This window comes from Corylus avellana, chromosome ca7, assembly GCF_901000735.1.
Source record: "Corylus avellana chromosome ca7, CavTom2PMs-1.0".
In the NCBI taxonomy this organism is placed as follows: domain Eukaryota; kingdom Viridiplantae; phylum Streptophyta; class Magnoliopsida; order Fagales; family Betulaceae; genus Corylus; species Corylus avellana.
The window spans coordinates 22539181-22561058 of record NC_081547.1 but is presented as its reverse complement, the minus strand read 5'-3'; the positions used below and the strand labels follow the sequence as shown (position 1 = coordinate 22561058).

The 21878-nt window shown below is 34.4% G+C and overlaps 1 protein-coding gene across 2 annotated transcripts; it reads left to right on the top strand.

Moving 5' to 3' along the window:
• Positions 1–182: 182 nt before the first annotated feature.
• LOC132187611 (protein RAE1-like) lies at positions 183–14413 on the top strand. Of its 2 annotated transcripts, none has more exons than XM_059601975.1 (12): positions 183–520; positions 944–1008; positions 4204–4290; positions 4453–4530; positions 4633–4823; positions 6806–6947; positions 8303–8383; positions 10271–10399; positions 11804–11881; positions 13271–13342; positions 13989–14069; positions 14178–14413. In XM_059601975.1, the coding sequence occupies exons 2-12, from the start codon at positions 952–954 to the stop codon at positions 14223–14225; spliced, it is 1044 nt and encodes a 347-aa protein (XP_059457958.1). In that variant the 5' UTR covers positions 183–520; positions 944–951; the 3' UTR covers positions 14226–14413. The 2 variants fall into 2 exon arrangements, with proteins under 2 accessions (XP_059457958.1, XP_059457959.1); XM_059601976.1 differs by lacking the exon at positions 183–520 and adding an exon at positions 763–803.
• Positions 14414–21878: the final 7465 nt, after the last annotated feature.

The window sequence follows — 21878 nt, the reverse complement described above, 5'->3', positions numbered from 1 at the left end:
ACTCATTCATGGTTCTCCAATTTTGTGCACTCCTTTCTCGCACCTATGCGAACTGGAAGGGTGAACTAACGAAGAAGATGAAGTGAGGAAGCTGCTGGACGAGATTTTTTTTTTCAAGCAACACAACGTTTGTGGGCTTTTTTTAAATTGATTTTTTTTTTTTTTTTGTGTTATAAAAAAGGCATTTTAGGAACTTAACCTCAACAAACGGACATCTTTTTGTATTTTCCATTCATTTTGACATGCTGGCTAACGGAGATGTCAAATTACATCTGGCTGATAATTTGGATGCTACCTTATTACATTTTGACCATTAGAAGGCCAAATTAAAAGGCCAAATTGCAAATAACTAGTAATTTGGGCCATTTTATATTTTTTCCTAAATCGTTTCTCTCGAATACTCTGTCCCTCCGGGTTTACACAAAGAAGCCGTTGAGCGTTTCACCACGGATACTCCGGCGCCGCTTCCAGCTCTGTCCCCCACTTCTCTGCCGAGCTCTGACCTCCAGCCAACTCATTGGTTAGTTGCTTCGATACCACTCTCTCTCTCTCTCTCTCTCTCTGTATCTATCTCTGTAAAAATGGAATACATGAGCAATAGATTATATGTACTGTTCATACGGCAGCGTCCTTCCAACACTACTTACTTAACCTACGCCACGCTGCCCCGTCCTTCCAAGTTCCAACGCTACTTTAGTGGCCCCGTCCCAAACAATATATAAGTACTCATATGCCCTTCGAGCCCAATCTTTCCCTCTAATTTTGAACTAAACTCCCACTCGATCTCTATCCCTTGCTCTTAGGTACTAGTAGTTTTTTGAAGTGTCTCTCTGATCCGTTCTCTTTTTAGCGTATACCTATTCTGATTCTAATTATAGTTTTATTTTTCTTTCAGTTATGCGAACTTGATTCTTGTTATATTTTTTGGTTTTGGATTTTACAGTGCTATCAATGTCTACTTTTGGAGCCGCTTCGGCGCCGAACCCTAATCCGAACAAATCCTTTGAGGTACAGATTGTGATATGAGGCTTTTGTTTTAATTTTCTCTGCCTTCCTTTTGATTCTCGAGCTTAAAATGCATGATTAAAATCCAGATTATGTGGCTGAATGTTATGCTTTTGCTACGTTTTCTGAATCTCATCCATAATCTCTATATTTCTACGATTCTCGAGCTTAATTTCAGTTGTAACTGAGGATATAAACTGCTACTTTTTTCCCCCTTTGTTTCTTGTGCTTTAATTGGGTCTAAAATGATTTCTTCTTAATAATTCGGTTTATATATATCAGCTACGTGTATGTGTAGATTATAAATTTGGTTTGTATATTACATACACGAGTCTCGAGAGTCACAAGACTCTTCCAATAGGATCTGCTACAATTCATTGGGAAAAAAGGACAATTTGATAGAAGAAGCCCAATTTTAAGGGGAAATGAATAAAACATAAAAGTTCTTATTTATATTTTGCTAGCAACTAGACATTGTATTGATTTTTATCATATTGTCTAGACAATTGGTATACACTGTGATGACTAGAATTGGTATAGGTCCAATATCAAAAAATTCAAGGAAAAGAATTGTTTAAGAGTAGAAGAGAAATTTAAAAAGTGCTATATGGAAGGTTAGAATAGAATTGGTTTTGGTCCAAATCAATCGTTCAATAACCTTGTGCCGATTAGAATAGATAAAAAAAATTGCAAAAAGAGGGCTGAATTTGAAAAATGTTTACTAGACAGAATTTTGTATTTTTACTATATGAAACAACACAGTAATTATTTAAAAAGGTAAATCAGTAATATTTTAGGCAATAAAAACAAATATTAGCCGGTGCGCTCTAAAAAAATTAAATCTTTTAATGGTAATTGTTTTGGTGATCATTTGGCTTGTAAACTCATCATTGTTCCATTATAGATTGTTTTTGTAATGCTTCTTTGTTAGTGGTGTTAACTTTAACATTTAGAAAGGCGAGGTTCAAGCATTAATGCTGTATTGTATCACTTTAGCATAGTTGTTAAGGCACTCAATGTTTGTTATGAAAATAACCTCTTTTTTTTTTTTTTTCTTTCCCTTGGGTGATATTGTATCTGAATCTCATATATATAAATATCTATTATATTTGTTTTATTTTTTTTAATCCTTGAGTTTTTGTTTTCCTTGAGGAGATTATGTGCTTGTATCAAATTGATCTATGGGGTACAAACATTAGGTTAAAGCTACTTGTGGGAAGCCCTATGTATCAAATTGATTCCTCTATTTTTTGACAGAATTCTTGTAACATTACAATTTTACTCTCAAATTAAAAAAATAAAAATAAATACAAAAAAAGAAGGCACCTCATGTGAGGGGGGCTGCCCCCCCACTCCCCTCTTTTTGTAATTTTTTTTTTACTTATTATTTTATCTGGGAGTAGAATTGTAATTTTATAAGGACTTTGTGAAGAAAAAAAAGACATTGTATAGAATTGGACGAAATTAATGATCAATTTGATACTAAAAGCTTATCACAAGGAGCTATAAGATAATTTCTGTACCTTAGGATGAATTTTGATACACCTATGCGACAAGGTTCAAAAATTTGATGGTGAAGGTTCAGTGTAATTTTTTATGGGGTTGATTAGGTGAAGAGTTCAAATATAACTTGGTGAGTTAGACCAAGGTATGTTCTCTGATCTCTAAGGGAGGGTTGGGTATCAAGAATTTGATGGTGTTCAATCGTGCACTGTTAGGTAAATGGTTATGGGGCTATGCAATTGAGAGAGAGGCTTGGTGGAGATGGAGAGCCTTTGGGGGTGGGGTTGTGGAAGAATATTAGAAAAGGTTGGGAGAAATTTTCAAGTTATACTAGATTTGAGGTGGGGGATGAGACCAGGATTAGCTTTTGGCATGATTTGTGGTGTGGAGATACGGTTAGCTTATCGAGTTCTATTTGGTCCTATTTGGTATTGCTTGTGCGAAGGAGGCCTTACTGCGAATTTGGAGTTTTTGGGCGGTTTCAACCAGTGGAATGTGAGCTTTACTAGAGAGGCGCATGATTCGGAAGTTGATGCCATTACTTCTTTTCTACAGGGGTTATACTTAGACAAAGTGAGGAGAGGTAGTGAAGATATGTTGTGGTGGGTTTCCTCCAAAAGAGGTTTGTTCCAGGTCAAGTCCTCCTCCTGCTCCTTGTGTTGTTCTGAAGGTAGTAGCTTCCCTTGGAAGAGTGTGCGGCAGACTCATGCTCCTTCGAGGCTGGCATTTTTTCGGCGGCCCTAGGCAAGATCCTTACCTTGGATAATCTAAGGAAGCGGCATGTTATAGTGATGGACATATGTTGCATGTGTAAGAGGAATGGTGAGTCTGTGGACCATCTTCTACTTAATTGTGAAGTAGCTTCCGCTATGTAGAGTGCTCTATGTAGTCGTTTTGGGATGTCGTGGGTTATGCCTAGATGTGTTATCGACTTGTTTGCTTGGTGGTGGTTTTCTAGAAGGTCAAGGAATGATGCGGTGTGGAAAATGGTGTCTACTTGCCTCTTTTGGTGTTTATGGAGGAAAATGAATAATAGAAGCTTTGAGGATTAGAAGAGGAACTTGGAGGATATTTTATCCTCATTTTTCCATACGTTGTATCTTTGGACTATGACTTATGTGTCCCCTTTGTCGATTAGCTATGATGATTTCCTTGTTTGTTTTTTTCCTTCTAGTTAGGTGATTCCTTTTATATACTTCTGTGTATTTGAGGGTGCCTTACGCTTTTAATAAGATGGGATCTTACTTATCACAAAAAGAAAAAGGTTTAATTTAGTAATTTTCCCTCGATTTTGTTTATGCAAAATTCATGGTGGCTTTTAACATATCGAGTTGCAGACAATTCTATATAAAATAGCCTTTCATCATGAATCTAGAACCTCAATGTTTGGATTTGTTTTGTGAATTTACAACTGTATTTTTTCAAGCGAAAATTTGTGGCGGCTGCACATATCTAAATATGGCCGAATAGTCCTGGATATTTGTGAAATCTGTATTATTGAAATATTTCTCCTGTTCTGCCAATCTTGAATTGAGCTTAATTTAATTGTTTTCCATTAGATTTTCATATTTTTTTTATTATTATTGATTTTTGAGCTTAGTTGCTTCCGTTTCTGTTTTCTTTCATGCCTTTTTTTTTTTTGGTTTCTTCTTTTGGGTCCTTGAGCTGAATTGACTTTGAAATCTTCAAATTTAGGTGGCTCAGCCTCCTAGTGACTCTGTTTCAAGCCTCAGTTTCAGCCCGAAGGCCAATTACCTGGTTGCTACTTCCTGGGATAACCAGGTTTGTTCTGTTGGTTTCCTTTTTTTTTTTTTTATTATTTTATTTTATTTTTTTAATTTTTAATTTTTTAATTTTTTTTTTACCATATTAATATCATTATTATCTTGATAACTTGTCCTTTCTTTGCTCCTTTATTCAATTCTGTTGGTTGTAATTTTGTAGGTAAGATGTTGGGAGATAATGCAGAGTGGGACTGCTGTAGGCAGTACACCCAAGGCTTCAATATCTCATGACCATCCGGTAAAACTGAAGTTCACAACCTCTACAAATCTTATCACTGTTATCTTTAAATGACAATAATCATTCTCTTTGTTGATTTTTTTTTTTTTCTTTTTCCGTAAGGTTTTGTGCTCAGCTTGGAAAGATGATGGAACAGCTGTTTTTTCTGGAGGCTGTGATAAGCAAGCAAAAATGTGGCCTTTGTCTGGTGGTCAGCCAGTGACTGTGGCCATGCATGATGCGCCCATCAAAGATATTGCTTGGATCCCAGAGATGAGCCTCTTAGTCACAGGAAGTTGGGACAAAACCCTAAAGTAAAACATTGATTCCTCTCTGCATTCTACATTCCTTAGAAACCTTTATTATTAGTTCTTTATGGAAATTGCATGCTAATTCAATTGGAAGACTTTACTGGAACTGGTAGTGCTACTGTCAATCTGTTCTTGTAATCTTGTGCCTGATGCTAGATTTTGGTTTGATGAGTCTATTTTGGAAGTTATCATACTTTTGCACTAAGTGGCAACTATGCTTATTGCTTCAAAGAAAGTCATGCAACATAGCAATTGACAAGAAAAATGATCATATGGAGGTCCTGTAACTACTTTTTCAGTGGAACCATACTTATGGTCCTCTCCTTGTGGAGATGTGGTCGCTTCTGCACGGAAGGCTTATATTTGGGCCCCATTCTAATATACTTTAGTATCTACAGCATTGGCTTGGTATAAAGGAAAAGGGACGTTTGAACTTTCTGTAGTTACCTAGGGAGATCTTTTGAAAATATATAGAGAACTTCACTTAACCACCCTGAACTTTCATTTCTTTTGCAATCTTGTCCTGAAATTTAAAAAATTCTCAATTTAGTGCACCGAACTTTAAAAAATTTGCAATCTAACCCAAGGGGTTGGTTCAGTGGTTGGAGAGCCTGGGGCTTAAAAGTATGCTCCTCAAGGTCTTAGGTTTGAAACCTACGGAGTGCAAACTACTTCTTGGGGCCATCGGACGGGGGTTCGCCCCTTGAATTAGAGCATCTCCAGCAGTCCTTGTAAATTAGTTTTTTAGCTGCTATGCCTTATTTTCTTGTTCTAACAGTCATTGTAAAATAGAACTTTTCCCAACAATTGCTACGGTAATATGAAAGTTTACTGTAGCAACTTTTAAGTAATATTTTATTATATTTTCTCTTTCTTTTTATTTTTTTTTTAATCTTCTCTCTCTCTTATGGGGGAAGAAAAGGAAATGATAAAAAATAATAAAATAATACTGAAAAATAATATTTAATTAGAGTAGATAGTTAAAATAGATGTTTTGTTGGAGTGTGTAGTGAAAATCTAATAGCTAAAATGAAAAAAAGTTTTATTTTGAGTAGTTAAAATGAAAAACTTTGTTGGAGATGCTCTTAACCGAGGTGCACTTACGGGAAACTCCTTGCCGAGGGCTTGTGCACCCCCGAAATTAGTCGGAGTGAAGCTCTGGATAACTGGTGCCAAATCAAAAAAAAAAAAAAAGTTTGCAATCTCACCTCCCGTTAGGGTTTGGGGTAAAATTGGATGGTCAAAGGGTGAAATGGCCATTATACCCATGTAAACTTTATGAAATTACAAAAATACTCTTAAATTACAATTTTTTTTTTTTTTTAAAACTGGGGAAAATACAGAGGTATTTTGGGAATTTCTCACCCTTCCATTAAGATTTAATAGAAAATACTAATGGAGGGGTGAGATTGCAAATTTTGTAAAGTTTATGTTAAATTGAGAGTTTTTGAACTTTGAGGGGGAGATTGCAAAAACGATGAAAGTTTAGGGAGGTTAAGTGAAGTTTCCCCAAATATATATCTAAGAATGCGAGGATTCATTGCAGAATATAATTTTTCTTTTCCTGTGCATTATGACCAATTGCTGTAGGGTAACATGTTACAGATTATGTTTTCTTCACAAGTTTTTGCTCTCTAAGAAGCCTATGATAAGGTTATGAACCTTGACAACTTTTGTCTCATTGTGGAGGAATACCTTCCTAAAATACAAAGTTTTCTTTTATTTTGGAGGACAAGCGTGAAATTGTTATTTCCAATTTCTACAGATTTTATTGCTTATTGTGGCTTTTGTTATTTTGTATCCTTGTTCATATTTGGGCACTCACTATTCAAGACATCCTTATCTAAATATGGTTGATTGTGCACCCTATACTGTTTTGCTTGCTGTTGATCTATTATTTTTGCTATCAGATGTTCTTGTGCGCTTGACTTCTAAGATTTTTATACTTTTGGTAACTTTTCTATTGGTTCCCTACTATATCATAGGTACTGGGATACAAGGCAGTCAAATCCAGTGCATACTCAACAACTCCCTGACCGCTGTTATGCACTAACAGTGAGGCATCCTCTGATGGTTGTTGGCACTGCAGATCGAAATTTGATAGTCTTCAACCTGCAGAACCCACAGGTAATGTTCTCACATAATGAAATGAATGAAATATATTCTCTAAATGATTTTCTAGTTTTTCAACAATCAGATGCTTCAATATTACATGACAATATTCTGTGAGAGTCTGGTAGTAATGTTTCAACCATAGATTTTGATGAAATTTGAGAAACTCGTTATTTCAGCTATTGGAATTAATGTTATAATCTAGGTGTCTAACTTGTGATCATGTAAGGCTATCTGCAAATTGAAATATAAGGCAAGATCTACATCCATATTTAGCTGGTTGGATAGGCTTGTTTTGGTATTTACTAAGCCTCTAAAATATGGTCTGCTGTTGCTTTGAAAAGTTTTGCATACAACTTTCCTGAGCATCTGATTATATATTATTTTTCGCAGTGAATATTTTATTTTGTATGCTTGTGTTTTGAACTTGTGATAGCGTGGGCTCCTGGCTTCAAATATTATATTCGTAACTTGACACTGATTCTATCTGTATGTGAATTAACATGTTTACTACCATATACAAAATGTTTTGTTGTGATTGTGTACTTTACTATTTTATCTGAATAACCTAGAAGTGGCAATGGGACATTGTTCAAACGTGCTGAAGCAAAATGCTTTCCATGTCATTGAGAGACCTATCTTCTCAGTTACCATATTCTAACTTCCTGGAAAGTGCCAGGGCATTTTCCTTTCAACACCAGCAGAAGTTTTATGTTAAGAATCTAACTATGGATTTAAATAGTATTCACTGAAGCTTGATAGCTTGAATGCTTCCTCATTTTATTGTCATGAAAGGTCTTTATGAGGTCTTCAGATGAAAGATCATACATTTTTTTAGTTAGTTGTATTTCTTTGTTTGCTTGTGTAGTTTGACAAATAGGTGGTGTTATCATTTAATCTGTGGACATGGTTGATTGTGGAAACATTAGTATATTATGTTGCTATGGACACTTATACCTGATATTGGTTGTTGTCTTTGATTAATTTTCAGTAATAGAGTAGGTTTCTTTGCAGTTCTCGTTTCTTTTATTACTGTTTCCTTATCCAGCAACCACACAAATATTTTGTGGTTGGCATCATGATGATGTGAGTAACTTATTTAGGTTCAACACGCACAAGTAAAGCTCTGAGTTTGGGTATAAAAGAGTCAAATTTGGCAATAGGCTGATAATGCCTCTTCATGTAAAAAGTATTATGCAGGTTTTGTACTTGCGCTGTTATTTGGTATTACATTTTACTTAATAATGAGCTAATGGTGGAGATGCCATAATGTTTCAAATGTAAATTGAGTTTGAGAATTCTGATATTCATCTTCCTCCTTTATTTTTGCTTTGATTTTTGAAGTCTAATTATCATCCAAATGCCAACAGACTGAGTACAAGAGAATCACTTCACCTTTAAAGTATCAGACAAGATGTGTTTCTGCCTTTCCTGATCAACAAGGTTTCTTGGTATGCACCTGCTTCTTATTACATCCTTTCAAATAATTTATCTATGATTATTGTTGTTGTTGCTATTTTTTTTTTGTCTCCCAATAATTGACTTTCAGTGGTTCAGTCCCTAGCCCTGTTTTTTGATTGCTTTGTATGGTTGTGATTTTCTCTTCTTCTCAATATGGTCTAGGATGACAGGTTGATCTATTTGTTGAACAATGATGTTAGTTTTCTTACCATGCTCCATATGGATAGACAAATGTTGATATGGCATTCGTTTGAGTGAAGGATATTAAGGGTCTGTTTGGGATTGCGGTTTCAATAAGTGAATTTTAAAAGTTGCGTTTTTGGAATCGCTACTTTTTAAAATCGTAAAGGCGTTTAGTAAAACATATTAAAAATTACTTTTTTATCAAATATTTGTTATGTGAAATTGTGATTTTGGTTTAAATTTGCGTTTTTTTTTTTTTTCTTTCAAATAAGCACCCCTAGCCTACTTATAGAAATTGCGGATTTTTTTCTTATTTTAGAGTAAGGTTTTTAAATCACAATGCCAAACGCCTTACGTTTTGCGATATATTTTAAAAATGCATATTATTCTTGAAAAATCGCAATCTCAAACGCACATTAAATTTATAGGTAATGGGTAGGGAACTTAGACTTGATTATTTAAGCTCTAATTAAGTTCTTTATCTGGGTAGGTGCTGGAAGATTTCCGTGGATTAATGCCTATGTAGTCATGTAAATTTCTTAAATTTGTGGAGGAATCGAAATGATAGAATTTTCGAGAACCAAGAAAGGACGTCGGAGGAGTTCAAGTCATTTTTCTTTTTTTCCCTCTTTACTCAGATAGCTGCGTTCTTAGCTCCTTTAATGATTTTCTTGTACTTTTTTTTTCTTGTGTATTAGGATTGCACCTCTTTGCGCTCTTCAATATGTATTACACTAATTAAAAAAAACAAAAAAGAAATTGACCTTGGGTCAAGTTCTAAAATATTTTAGCTAAAGGGGTGGCACAACCACATCCTAGGTCCTTGCCAATATAGCAATTGAAGGGAGAGAATGAATTCTGAGGGCAAGTTTTACGGTGATAACTAAGGGTGCAATTTTCCCAAAAAAATTTAACACACATCAGAGGGATGAAACAGCAATCTTAAACTAGTAGAAGAAAGAGAATTTAAATTGGGAGAAGGTAGTTTTACATGGATATTGAAGAACACTGGATCAATAATTACTAACACGATTAACTTACTAGAGAGTTGGTAGAAATAGGCAGTTGGAAGATTTAGCTCTCGGAAACTTTGAAGTTGATGATCACTTCAAGCTAGTGGGTCATTTAAAAGGAGAAGTTAGAGCACACCACCATTTTTACATTGTACATTCTATGATCATAATGTGAGGTTTTTCCTGAGAAGTTAATGTTAAACGAAAATATCTACTATCTGTTGAAAGTAGTTAACTTTGATCGTGTGAAGTAGATGCATCCATATGAAAATTATTGCAACATCTACTTTCTGTTTGAAACGAGTGATTTAATTAGCTGGTTAAATTTGTATGGTCCATAGATTGTCAGGATTTCTAGAGTTTCTAGATTTGTGTTCTTCATCTTCCTCCTAGTAGGGTGGCTCTCATGTACACTCAGTGCATTTGGGTTGCACGCCCCTTTGCCCTTTCTAGTAAGATTGAATTAATTATTAAAAACAGAGATTGTCAGGATTTGTGCAACAACATTTACTGGTATCTTGTTTCTAAGTTTCATATATTGTTGCACTCGGCATACTTTTATGCTTTTACCACTTCGATTACTATTGATCAACTGTATTTATTAGATTTTCCAGGTTATTTTATGGTGTTGACTATAATGGATTGTTAGGTTATTGAATTTGATGTTTCTTTTGTATCCAGGTTGGCTCGATAGAGGGAAGGGTCGGTGTACACCACCTTGACGATTCACAGCAGAGTAAAAACTTTACTTTCAAATGCCACAGAGATAACAATGAGATTTACTCTGTCAACTCTCTAAATTTCCATCCAGTAAGATTCTATATTTCCATTACCTGTTAGATCTCTTTGTTAGTTATTTGCTTGATGTCTTGTACTTTAACTGACAAGTTAGAGCACTCCCAGCAGATTCCCTTACATTTCCTTAAATTTAGGGAATCAAACTCTGCTTCAAATTGCAAACCTAAATACTCGAAATTCTCGACCTCTCTGTAATCTTCAATGAAACGAATCCAAGCTTTGCAATCAACTATGGAAATCAAAACCAAATCCACTTAGAATTCGTTCTAGGTGACCCCATTCAGAGCTCTTCAAATGTTATCTGTACAACAAAAAAGAGTTATTCCTTGAAGACTAACTCCACGAAAGCTATAAAATTGATATCTTTGCTAAATTACAAACCTCTCTCTCTCTCTCGTTACCAGTTTCAAATCCTCAACGTTTTACAGCACAGCTCTCATAAATTCTCCTGAATTTGCTGGTTTGGTCTCTAAGAAGACGAAAGAAAGCAAAAGAAAATTTGCTGGTTTTTAATACCTCCTCCCAGCTCCCATAGAGCCACCTAGCGCCGATTTCCCCTCCTCTCTATCTCTGATTCTCAGTTCTCTCGTATCGCCTCTCTCTCTCAATCAAAGCAGGAAACGAAGATGGGAAAGGAGTGTGTATATATTCTGCCATAGTTAGGGCAGTTAAACTAACCCTCATACGAGCTCCAGGCGGTTCATTCATCTGATCATATACTAGAGCCACTTTTGATTCTGCAATATTTTGTTCATTGATTACTCCAGATTCTTTCATTTCCATGTAAAGATCATTTCCTTCACGAGTACGTTCGCCTACTCCACCAAATACGGATACACCTCCATGAGCTTTGGCAATGTTGTTGATCAATTCCATAATGAGTACTGTTTTGCCCACTCCAGCCCCCCCGAATAGTCCTATTTTTCCTCCACGGCGATAAGGAGCTAAAAGATCTACTACTTTAATCCCTGTTTCAAAAATAGATAATTTTGTATCTAACTGTATAAAGGCAGGCGCAGATCTATGAATAGGAGATGTTGTGCGAGTATCTACAGGACCTAAATTGTCAACAGGCTCTCCAAGAGAGGTGTGAGAACTTTTATTTTTATTTTTATTTTTTATTTTTTTAATTTAAAACAATGGTAAGGGAAGCTAAAGGGTATCACTTCAGTTTCCCTTGGTTTAGGGAACACCAAGAGAGTCTACTGCAGGTGGGTTTTTGAGAGTTTTCTGTACATTTAAGAAACGGAATAGAGTAAGTTTAGGGAGTCTTCTGCTAGTGCTTTTACATCTTTGCTAGTAGTAGCTTTTTTTTCTCGAGTTCAGTGAAGATACAAGTTATTACTCAGATTGTAAACTGTTTGGCACTTTCTGTATATTAATTTGCTGCTGCTTATCTGGCTACCTCCGTTTCAGGTGCAGCACACTTTTGCAACTGCAGGATCTGATGGTGCTTTTAATTTCTGGGATAAAGACAGTAAACAGAGACTTAAGGTGTTTTCCAGATCTCTTTTTTAAGCTTAATTCATATTTCAGCCATTTGTCTTGGTTGACTGCATTTCCATTGACTGTAGGTTTTATCTTAATTCTGAACTGAATACCGATTTCTTTTTTCAACTAGTGTTTCCACAATCAAAATATGTGTTTGGTACAGGTGGCACACATTCTTGCTGATCTATAATACAATCATGAATCTAATTTGCAGTATTAGGCACCCTCAAAAAAGGTTAAATTTCATTTTACTACCTGTGGTTTGCAGTTTATCAAAAAGCTACCTGGTTTTTGAAAATGACAATTATACTACCCGAGTTTTGCACTTTCATCAAATTGCTATTTTCGTTAATCTTCCATAAAAAATAGAATGGTCATGATGTCACTTGGACAAATCGCCATATGTATACTACATCATCTCATGTTTGACAAGTCAACATTATTTGCTAGTTAACCCTCATAATATTTAACATATTAATCAAGTATTTTAAGTTACAATTATGCCTTCCTGTTTAGAAAGAAAAAAAAAAGTTGCCCATTGAGATCCCCCGCCGACCATGTAGACCACCCCTTCGTGACCTCCTGAGGGGTGGGTCCAGAAGCCTACACAATCACTTTTGTGATGGGTTGCGGAGTCTTCACTACCCACTGGCAGAGGTTACCTTTGCGACCTCTATGAAGAGGTTGTTGAGGCCTTGCGATCCTCTCGTGAAGGCCTCCTCCGTGGAGGCCTCACCATCCAGTCCTTATAGAGCCTCTGCGACCCAGACCTTAGCAAGGGATGGGTTGCGGAGGCTCCACCCGAGCCCCCCTGTACCCCTCATTGAGGGGGTCGCTAGGCTCTGTGCACGAGGGGATCATGGTGCCTCTACGACCCACCCTCGTAGAGGACGCACTGCGACCTCCACCCCACACAGAGGGTCTGGTCTTCATGGCCAGTTTTTTTTTTTTTTTTTGCCCTTTTTTTTTTGGAATTTTTTAACATGTGGTCATAATTGTAACTTAAAAATACTTGATTAATATGTTGTTAAATATCATGAGACTGATATGGCAAATGATGTTGAGTTATTAAATATGAGATGGTGTGGTGTACACGTGGCACAATCTTATAGGGGATGATGTGATGATTTGACTATATGGTTTTATGACCGTTATTGAATGGAAGTAGCACTTTGATAAGCGTACAAAACTCAAGCCGTAAAATTGTCATTTTTTGAAAATTCAGGTAGGTTTTGATAACGCTGCAAACCATATGTAATAAAATGGCATTTAACTTCCCCAAAAAAATAATCCAGTATGCAAGATATCTTTTGTCTATAGTCATTATGGCTGTGGTCTTTTCTAGCTGCTATACATACATTGTAACATATATATAATTTTTTTTTTCTTCAGGCAATGGCAAGGTGCAGCCAACCCATACCCTGCAGTACTTTCAACAACGATGGTTCACTATTTGCATACGCGGTATGCCTCTTTTCAGTTCTCTTACCATTTACAACCAATAATGATTCAGTTCTTAGTCTCCCACACGCCTTGTCACTCTTTTTTCTCACATAACATCTTATATATATATACTTATCCACACACTCGCTTGTAAGTCCTCTTTCTCTCTCTCTCTCTCTCTCTCACACACACACACACACACGTTTATGGTCTTGCAAGCAAACATGTGAAAGGGGATGCCAAATATATTGGGGATGTATCAGTAGAGTGGCCATCATCATATTGTGGCATCTTGTTAGTTAGAATATTATGTTTGGGAAAAAGTAATAATTTCCTTGCTCTATGCTTGCTATTATGCAACTCATGTTGCAGAAAATGGTGACATTGCAAATACTTGGCTGCAGATCATTGCTTATTTCAGTTATCCATGCCTACGTAGCCATCTCAACTACTTGTTTTTAGATGACATTCTTTTGGTGCAGTGCAAACACTCTGCTGCATATCATATGCACATTTCATCAACCCATACCTACAGAGCCAAGTCAAACTCTATGTTTTTAGTTGACATTGTGACTAAAACTTCTTGTAAAAACGCCATACTCACGCGACGAGAACATCGAAAGAAAATACTGCTTGGCACTGAAATTTTTATTTGAACTGTCTGTAGACATGCTACGACTGGAGTAAGGGTGCAGAAAATCACAATCCAGCAACAGCGAAGACCTACATTTTCCTGCATCTGCCACAGGTATATTCATGTGTATGGTTTAGAGTGTAGATAAGCTATTTGATAAAATGATTGTCTATCCTTTGGAACACCCTAATGAAAACTGCAATTTTCTGTTTTCTGGTGCAGGAGGCCGAGGTTAAAAGCAAGCCACGAGTTGGAGCTGGTAGAAAGTGAAGGTGCTTTACTAGACTTACAGTGGCTGTACAAAAATTTAGTCAGTCTTTTTTGTCTTTTTGGTTTTGTCAGTGATTCAGAATCGTTTTTTTTTTTTTTTTTTTTTTTTGTGCATCTGAGTAATATTTTTGTGAACTAAGCCTACTTGCTCAAGATCCTTGTGAGATCAATTTGGGATTTTATGATTATCGGAGTCTAACCTGAACCTGATTACATTTTATGATTATCTGAGGCTAAACACTAATTTGATTAATCTATAATTAGATGAATTTGTTCATAGAAGCGATGGAAATGATGGAATACTTGGATGCATAAGAATATATTAAAAACAAATGGTAATGATTAGAGAGAAAAGAAAAAAAAAAAAAAAAAGGAACGATAGAGACACAGTTTGGGCTCAACTTTTTTACTTATGTGGTCATTTTTTTTTAAAAAAAAAATTAAAAAAAATTTCTGAAGTAATAATATCCTATGTGGTTATTTTTTTATATGGTATTTTTCTTCAGAAAAATGGTCATTATTCTAAAGAAAAAAACCATATTTTTTTTAAAAAAATACCAAATAAAAAAGACCACATAAGATATTATTATTTCAGAATTTTTATTTATTTATTTATTATGTTTTTTTTTAAAAAATGACCACATAAGAGAAAAGTTGGGTTAAATTTGTGTCTATCATTTTGCAAAGAAAAAAGAAAACAAATGGAAATGATTCATTAATTGGTGGAACAAATCTGCGACCAATCCATTTTTATTTTGGAAGGTCGTGGCATGAGTGTAAATATTTGCCCAAAAAGGTTTTTATTTAAGGATTAAATATTTTTTTGTCTCTTGTGGTTTAATAACTTTATTTAAGTTGTGTCACAACAGATACCTCGGTTATGGGTAAAGACGGAAATGATATTTTCGTCAAACTTTTGTTCAACGTCAGCTCCCTTGAAAACTCAACACGTGTTCGTATACCTAATTAAAAATTTTTTAAAAATTTTTAAAATTAAAATGATTAAAAAATTAAAAAAAAATAAAGTAAATAATTTTTTTTTTTTTTTGGGAAAAGGGGTGGCTAAAGGCCATTTGTGGGGTGGTCGAGCCACCCTCGTTTGCCTTGGAGTGGTTTCAGCCACCCTAGATCGGCTGGTCTGGGGGTGGCCAAACCACTAGGGCTGTAAACGAGCCGAGCTTGGGCGAGCTTTGGCTGTCCAGGCTCGGCTCGTTTATTTTGGAGTCAGGCTCGAGCTCGAGCTCGAGCTCGACTCGAGCCCGACTATGCTGCTCGAGCTCGGCTCGACAGGCTATGTACCTTGCTCGAGCTCGAGCTCGAGCTCGACTATTTTGCTCGATCTCGAGCCAGGCTCGAGCTCGAGCTCGACTTTGTTTTTTTTTTTTTGTTTTTTTGTTTTTTGTAATTTAGATGTATTAGATTATAAAAATCATCCAGAATAATTTGCACCTTAAAATACTAAAGAATATTAAACAAACATATCAGATTAATGTCAACCTTACAATTAAAACTAACAAAATCAACTAAAATGCTAAAGAACGTTAAACAAATATAATAGATTAATCCCAACATCACAATCATCCATACAAAATCAACTAAAATGTTAAAGAACATTAAACAAACATAAGACAGACGCAATCCAATGCATAGGTAGCACAAATTCCTCTTCAACCCAAAAGCCAGGATGAAGTTCATGTCCACAACTCGAACGTTTGGACTAAAATTCACATCCACGACCTAAAAGATCTGGATCAAAGTTCAGTACTTTAGTTCACATCCAAGCAGGCAGATCGAGTGGCCAAACCTTATTACAAAACAGAAGCAAGAAAACCAAAATACTCAAACTCTAAGTAATAAATTCATATGATCTAATGGTCGTACACTCATACTTAAATTTTATGATCATATTATCTCACAATTAATATTAATATTATCTTAGATCTAAGATCATGTGATACATCATATATGTTTTATAAGAATAAAGTATATAATTATAATGTATTGATTAAATAACACAATAACTTATGCAGATATACCATATGATTATATAATGATTAATGATTATGTGATATATACGATTCCAATTTCCAAAGTATAAACTATCTAATTATAATATTTGTATTAAATGACACAATAACTTGTGCGGTTGTACTATATGATTATATCATATGATAAAATGATTAATGACAATATCATATATATATATATATATATATTTCTTATATGTTTTTATATTAATATATACATATATTATATATATAATATATATACACACATATACATAAATAACAAAAAAAAAAAACAAAGGTATATAATATATTTGTTATTATTGAGTAAATGAGTAATGTTGATTATATATTGTTATTTGTTACTTAATAAAAAATATACGAGCCGAGCTTAATAAGCGAGGCGAGCCTTATACGAGCCGAGCTCACGAGCTGCTCACGAGTTAGCCGAGTCGAGCCGAGCTTGTTTCGTTTAATATTCGAGCTAGGATTTGTGTTCACGAAGTGCTTCATATAATATTCGAGTCGAGCACGAGCCGATCTTATGCGAGCCGAGCCCGAGCTTGCTCGCGAGACGCTTCGCTCACTTAACAGCCCTACAAACCACCCTCAAGGGTCAACTCTATTTTTTTTTTAAAATTTTAAAATTTTTTTTTTTCATTGGCCTTTTGGGGTGAAATCACCCCAAAGTGATTCGACTACTCCAAATCGGCCACCACCCCAACCCAAACAGGGGTGGCCAACCATCCCCATTTTGCCAAATGGGGTGGCTTTCGGGAAGCCACTCCTTTTCCAAAAAAAAAAAAGGTTTTTTTATTTTTTATTTTTTATTTTTTTTTATAATTTTTAATTAGGTATATAGACATGTGTCGAGTTTTTAGGGGCGTTGGTGTGGATTTCCGTCAATCTTTGGACCGAAGTTTGACGGAGGTATCGTTTCTATCTTTATCTATAATCGATATACCAACTGTGATAGAAAACAAAACCGAATGGAAAAAAAAATAAAGTTGTTAAACCACGTGGAGCAAAAGAGTATTTAACTTTTTATTTAATTGGATTTCTATATTTTAGTTGATACGATGATAAAAAAGGCAATAGAATAATGACTTGTTAAAACAAAATCAAATTCTATTATCTTTAAATAGTTATAAAACAATTATCTACAGCTATAAATGGAAAATTAGAATCTATATTTAGTTAATTATATAAACTATCAGAAGAATATACACAAATCTCAAATAGATTCAATAAAGTGTAAAAGAATCTCACGATTCAATATATTATTCATTAAATATATGTATATTATTTTATAACTGCTTTTTGTTTTTTAATCAATGTAGAGAGGGGAAAAGGGGGGAATTATAATTGCTTCGTTGTGAGGAGAGGAGATAGATGAGATGAAACTCTCATGTCTGGTTCTATAGTAGAGCTGAAATGAATTTTGATAAACAATCATAGAACCGATTATGTAAAAAACATAGAAGAATAATGAAAGGAATATCTTATAAAAGTGAGTGTATTTGCTTTAGATGATATGCTCTTTAGGCCCTCGAAACCCGCGTAGATCATAGACAAATCAAAGCTGGGCTGTGAGGAGTGACACGAAATGCGTGCCGCAATGCAAAATAAGCTCGATAAATATTTCACGTATTATGCTTTATTTATTAAAGAAAAATTTTCAGCCTATATGTGTGAGAGAATATTAAAATATTATAAATAAATAAATTCACAATTTTCTATATTAAACTGTTAATGTATCTACTGCAATGTCATCCTTATCTCATCCTCTCATATCAAATATTGAAGTACAACAAGACAAGGACAACAAACATCACTCACAGTTTGAAGAGGTTACTATGCAGTCTAACACCAAATCTATCAACAAGATATGCAACCTCAACTTTACTTCCCCACAGAACTTGAGATATATATCAAGGCCAATCTAGTAGATAACACTCAATAGATAACCCAAGGCATTAGCATATTTATCAAATGTATCAAAGTATACTTAAAGTCTAATTGTTTATTATTTATCTTTCTTTGCTTTGTTGATAATTGTAGAGCTACCGGTGTATAACTTATCATTTATCTTCTCATTCAAACAACCGTACATGCATATCAGTTGCTATATATATATATATATATATATATATGACAAAAGTCCAACAAGATGGTTTTATCCTAGCCAAATATCTCTTGTTCACACAATTTTACATAGTATTAGAATCTACCATAGGATGAATAAGATCCACACTACTTATTTCGTGACAAAGACTAGGAAAAATACTAGCCTGCACATGAGAGAGCGTGTTAAAGAGTGGACAACCCTCTTTTGTTAAACCAATTTTATGAAATGAGTTACGCTAATGAATTTCTTCACAAACCTCATTAAATGCCCAAAGGTCCCTATCTTTCAAAGGGGACAAGAATGTTCTCCATTTCATTTGAAATATACTCAGCAAATCCAATAAAGCAATAACTAAAATAAATAATATCTCAACACTCTACTTAGCACCAGAAGAAGAAACTAAACCTAAGAGAGCCGCATGTGATTTAAACCAATTCATATCCTAACTAATGAAGAAAACATTCAAACCTGAAAGAACAAAATACCCTTTGCTTACCTCGGTTACAGCTTGATGTAGTACCTACATAGGATCGGTCGTTTATGGTATATTTGAGATCATTAATATGAACCCTTTTTTGGGTGGTATTGTCTTTTCCGTTTGGGTTTATTGTTGGAAATATCATCCTCTAGTGTTTTTTTCGCTCCGAAGGGTTTTGAAAAATAAAAAAGAAGTAAATTGCTAGGTTTTAGATGGTGATTGAATAAATTTGTATTAATGAAGTCAAAACCTCAGGCTGGACAGCATGGGAATGGAGAACATAAAATGAGTGAATGTCAAGAAAGGAACATATACATTATTATATATAATGCCACAAAACCATACATTTTTCAATGAGGAAAAAGAAGGCAGCCCTTTTTGTTTTTTTGACTTGTACATGATTATCAAAGCACGCGTAGCCTTACCTTTCCTTCCAAGTGGCTGAGTAGTGCTTTTCAAGGCTTATAACCTTCCAAATTATTTGTCCCAAGACCACAGCCATTTTGGAACCAATGAGTTTCACACAAAAAATATATCACAAACTCTTTCTTATATAAATTTATAACAATAAATGACCAACAAATATTTGAAGGTTACATATTCATCTAATAATTGCTTGCTCAAATTCATCATCAACAAGCCAATTTTGAATGATATTACGGGAAAAAAAATATATAAAAGCCCCCTGAATTAACAATCGTTTTTTAAATAGTCCTATGAAGTTTAAAGTGTACTAAAGTGGTAAATCAAATCACCAAAGTGTGTCAAAAATTTCATTTTTTTATTATATTCCTATGATACCCTTATTCTCTTAAAAACTGAAATAAATAAAAAGAAAATTATTATTTTTTTGTTATATATATATATATATTATTAAGAGTGACATGTGTTACCGTTTTATTGGTGTTGACATGACATCTAACACAATTCGTCAAATGTTTTAACAGAATTTTACTCCAGGGATAAAGTTGTTTTTTTTTTTTTTGGCATATGCCAAGGACTTCTGAATTCACATTCGTACAACATAGAGCAATTAATAATTTAGGCCAAGCACAGAGTCTGATTTTGCATTTATTCTTATTTTTTATATCACACAAAAGATTTGTAATTTTAGCCAATTATAGTGACCAATTTTTTATTTATCCAGGAAAAAAAAACTTTTTTTTTTTTAAAAATAGTACAGTATAATTTTTTATTTCAGTTTTTAAGAGAATAAGGCTATTATAGAAATATAATAAAAAAGTGGCATTTTTGTCACACTTTGGTAGTTTGATGTACCACTTGAGCACACTTTAAACTTCATGGAATTTTTTAAAACCCACTTTTAGTGGGGAGGGCTTTTTTATAATCCTAATATGGACACAAATTTCCTCCAACATATTTCAACAAGTGACAAGTGTCATTCAACATCCTTGAGTTTCTAAAAAAATAAATGTTTAGGTTCTTAGGTTAGTAGAATGACAATAAATAACTCTTTAAACATATTGAAAAAAAAATATGTGAGAGATCGATGACACTTGTCACCTATTGAAATAAGTTGAAGGAAATTTTTTGGAATTTTTTTTTGTCATTTTTATATTTTTTCCATGATATTAATTAATATTAGCTTGTTGAATCGACTAGAATTTAAATATTATGCGGCTGATCTTGGTGCAGCTGGTTCAATTCCAATATATGTTTAGTTTTTCCTCATACAACAGACGAATAGACTTTTGATTGCTCAATTTCTACATCATTTAGTCTCAAATATTGAACCATCGTATTCAAATATTATTTCCTTTTCTTTTCTTTTCTTTTCTTTTCCTTTTACTCTAACACAAACGTTTCAAAATTGTTTTGGGCATGAGATGAGCTTGTACTTGTACTTGAGCCAAGGTAAAATGGATCTTCTTCAAGCCTTTGATGTGATAATTAGCATCGACATATACAGATATACTGCAAACAATTATGTTGGTAAGAGCTCGTTTTACACGCTATTATCCCTATTTCGGCATGTCTCTTCTTGGGTCATAAAGTCAGTTTGTCGCCACGCTAACCATTTGGCTCTTCTTGGTCTATATGTAGTTCTTTCTCTGACGATAAGTAAGCATTCGTGTTAAAATGATCTTCTTCAAGCCTTCGATGTGATAATTAGCATTGACATATATGTCAAAGTTCTAACAACTATGTTGATAAGAACTCGTTTTACATACGATCATGTCACTATCATCCTTAATTATTTTGGCATGACTCGATCTCTTTGGGTCATAAAATCAGCTTGTTGACCCGCTAGCCATTTGGCACTCTCATACCTACTTGACTATAGTAAGATATGGTTTTGATAAGTCACCCATCAACTCAGAATCTCGAGTTTAGTTGTTCAAGTGTAGTATCTCGTTCCCAAATAACCTTTATTATGGCTCATTTATTGTCCTGAATTAATTTTTTAGAAATCAAATTATGAACCCTTTGTGCATTTTGTTTTTTGACTTTAAGATCTCAATTTTCAGTTTGATAAATTTAAGAATTGAATTAATTGACAGCATTTTCATATTTAATAATTGTAAAAATGTACAATTATGCCCCTCAAATAATATATATATATATATATTTTAAAAAAACAAAACATTAAATTAAAAAAATAAATAAAAATTGGGTCACTCAGATCGGGGTGGCTGCAAGCTAGCCATCCCTTCGGGGTGCTCAAAACATTGCAGGTGATCCCCAAGAGGTAGCTCAATCAGCTGGGACCACGCTTAATAAAGCGGAAGTCATTAGTTCGAATCCCTCTCCCGCCTCTTACGGACATGTCAAAAAAAAAAAAAAAAACATTGCAGGTGATAACAATTAAGGTAGAAGCAGTAATTAAGAACTATCTATTTTGATTTTTCTAAGGGACTAGTAATTTAAGAAAAGAATTGACAGAAAATTTCCAACTTAAATGTTTAGATCTCTAGGTTTTTGAAAATTATAATTTATATTTACTTGCGAGATTCAGCTACACAAGTAAGATTAGCTTTAAAGAGGAGGTCACTAGTTCGAATCCCCATTTCCCCTCTTGT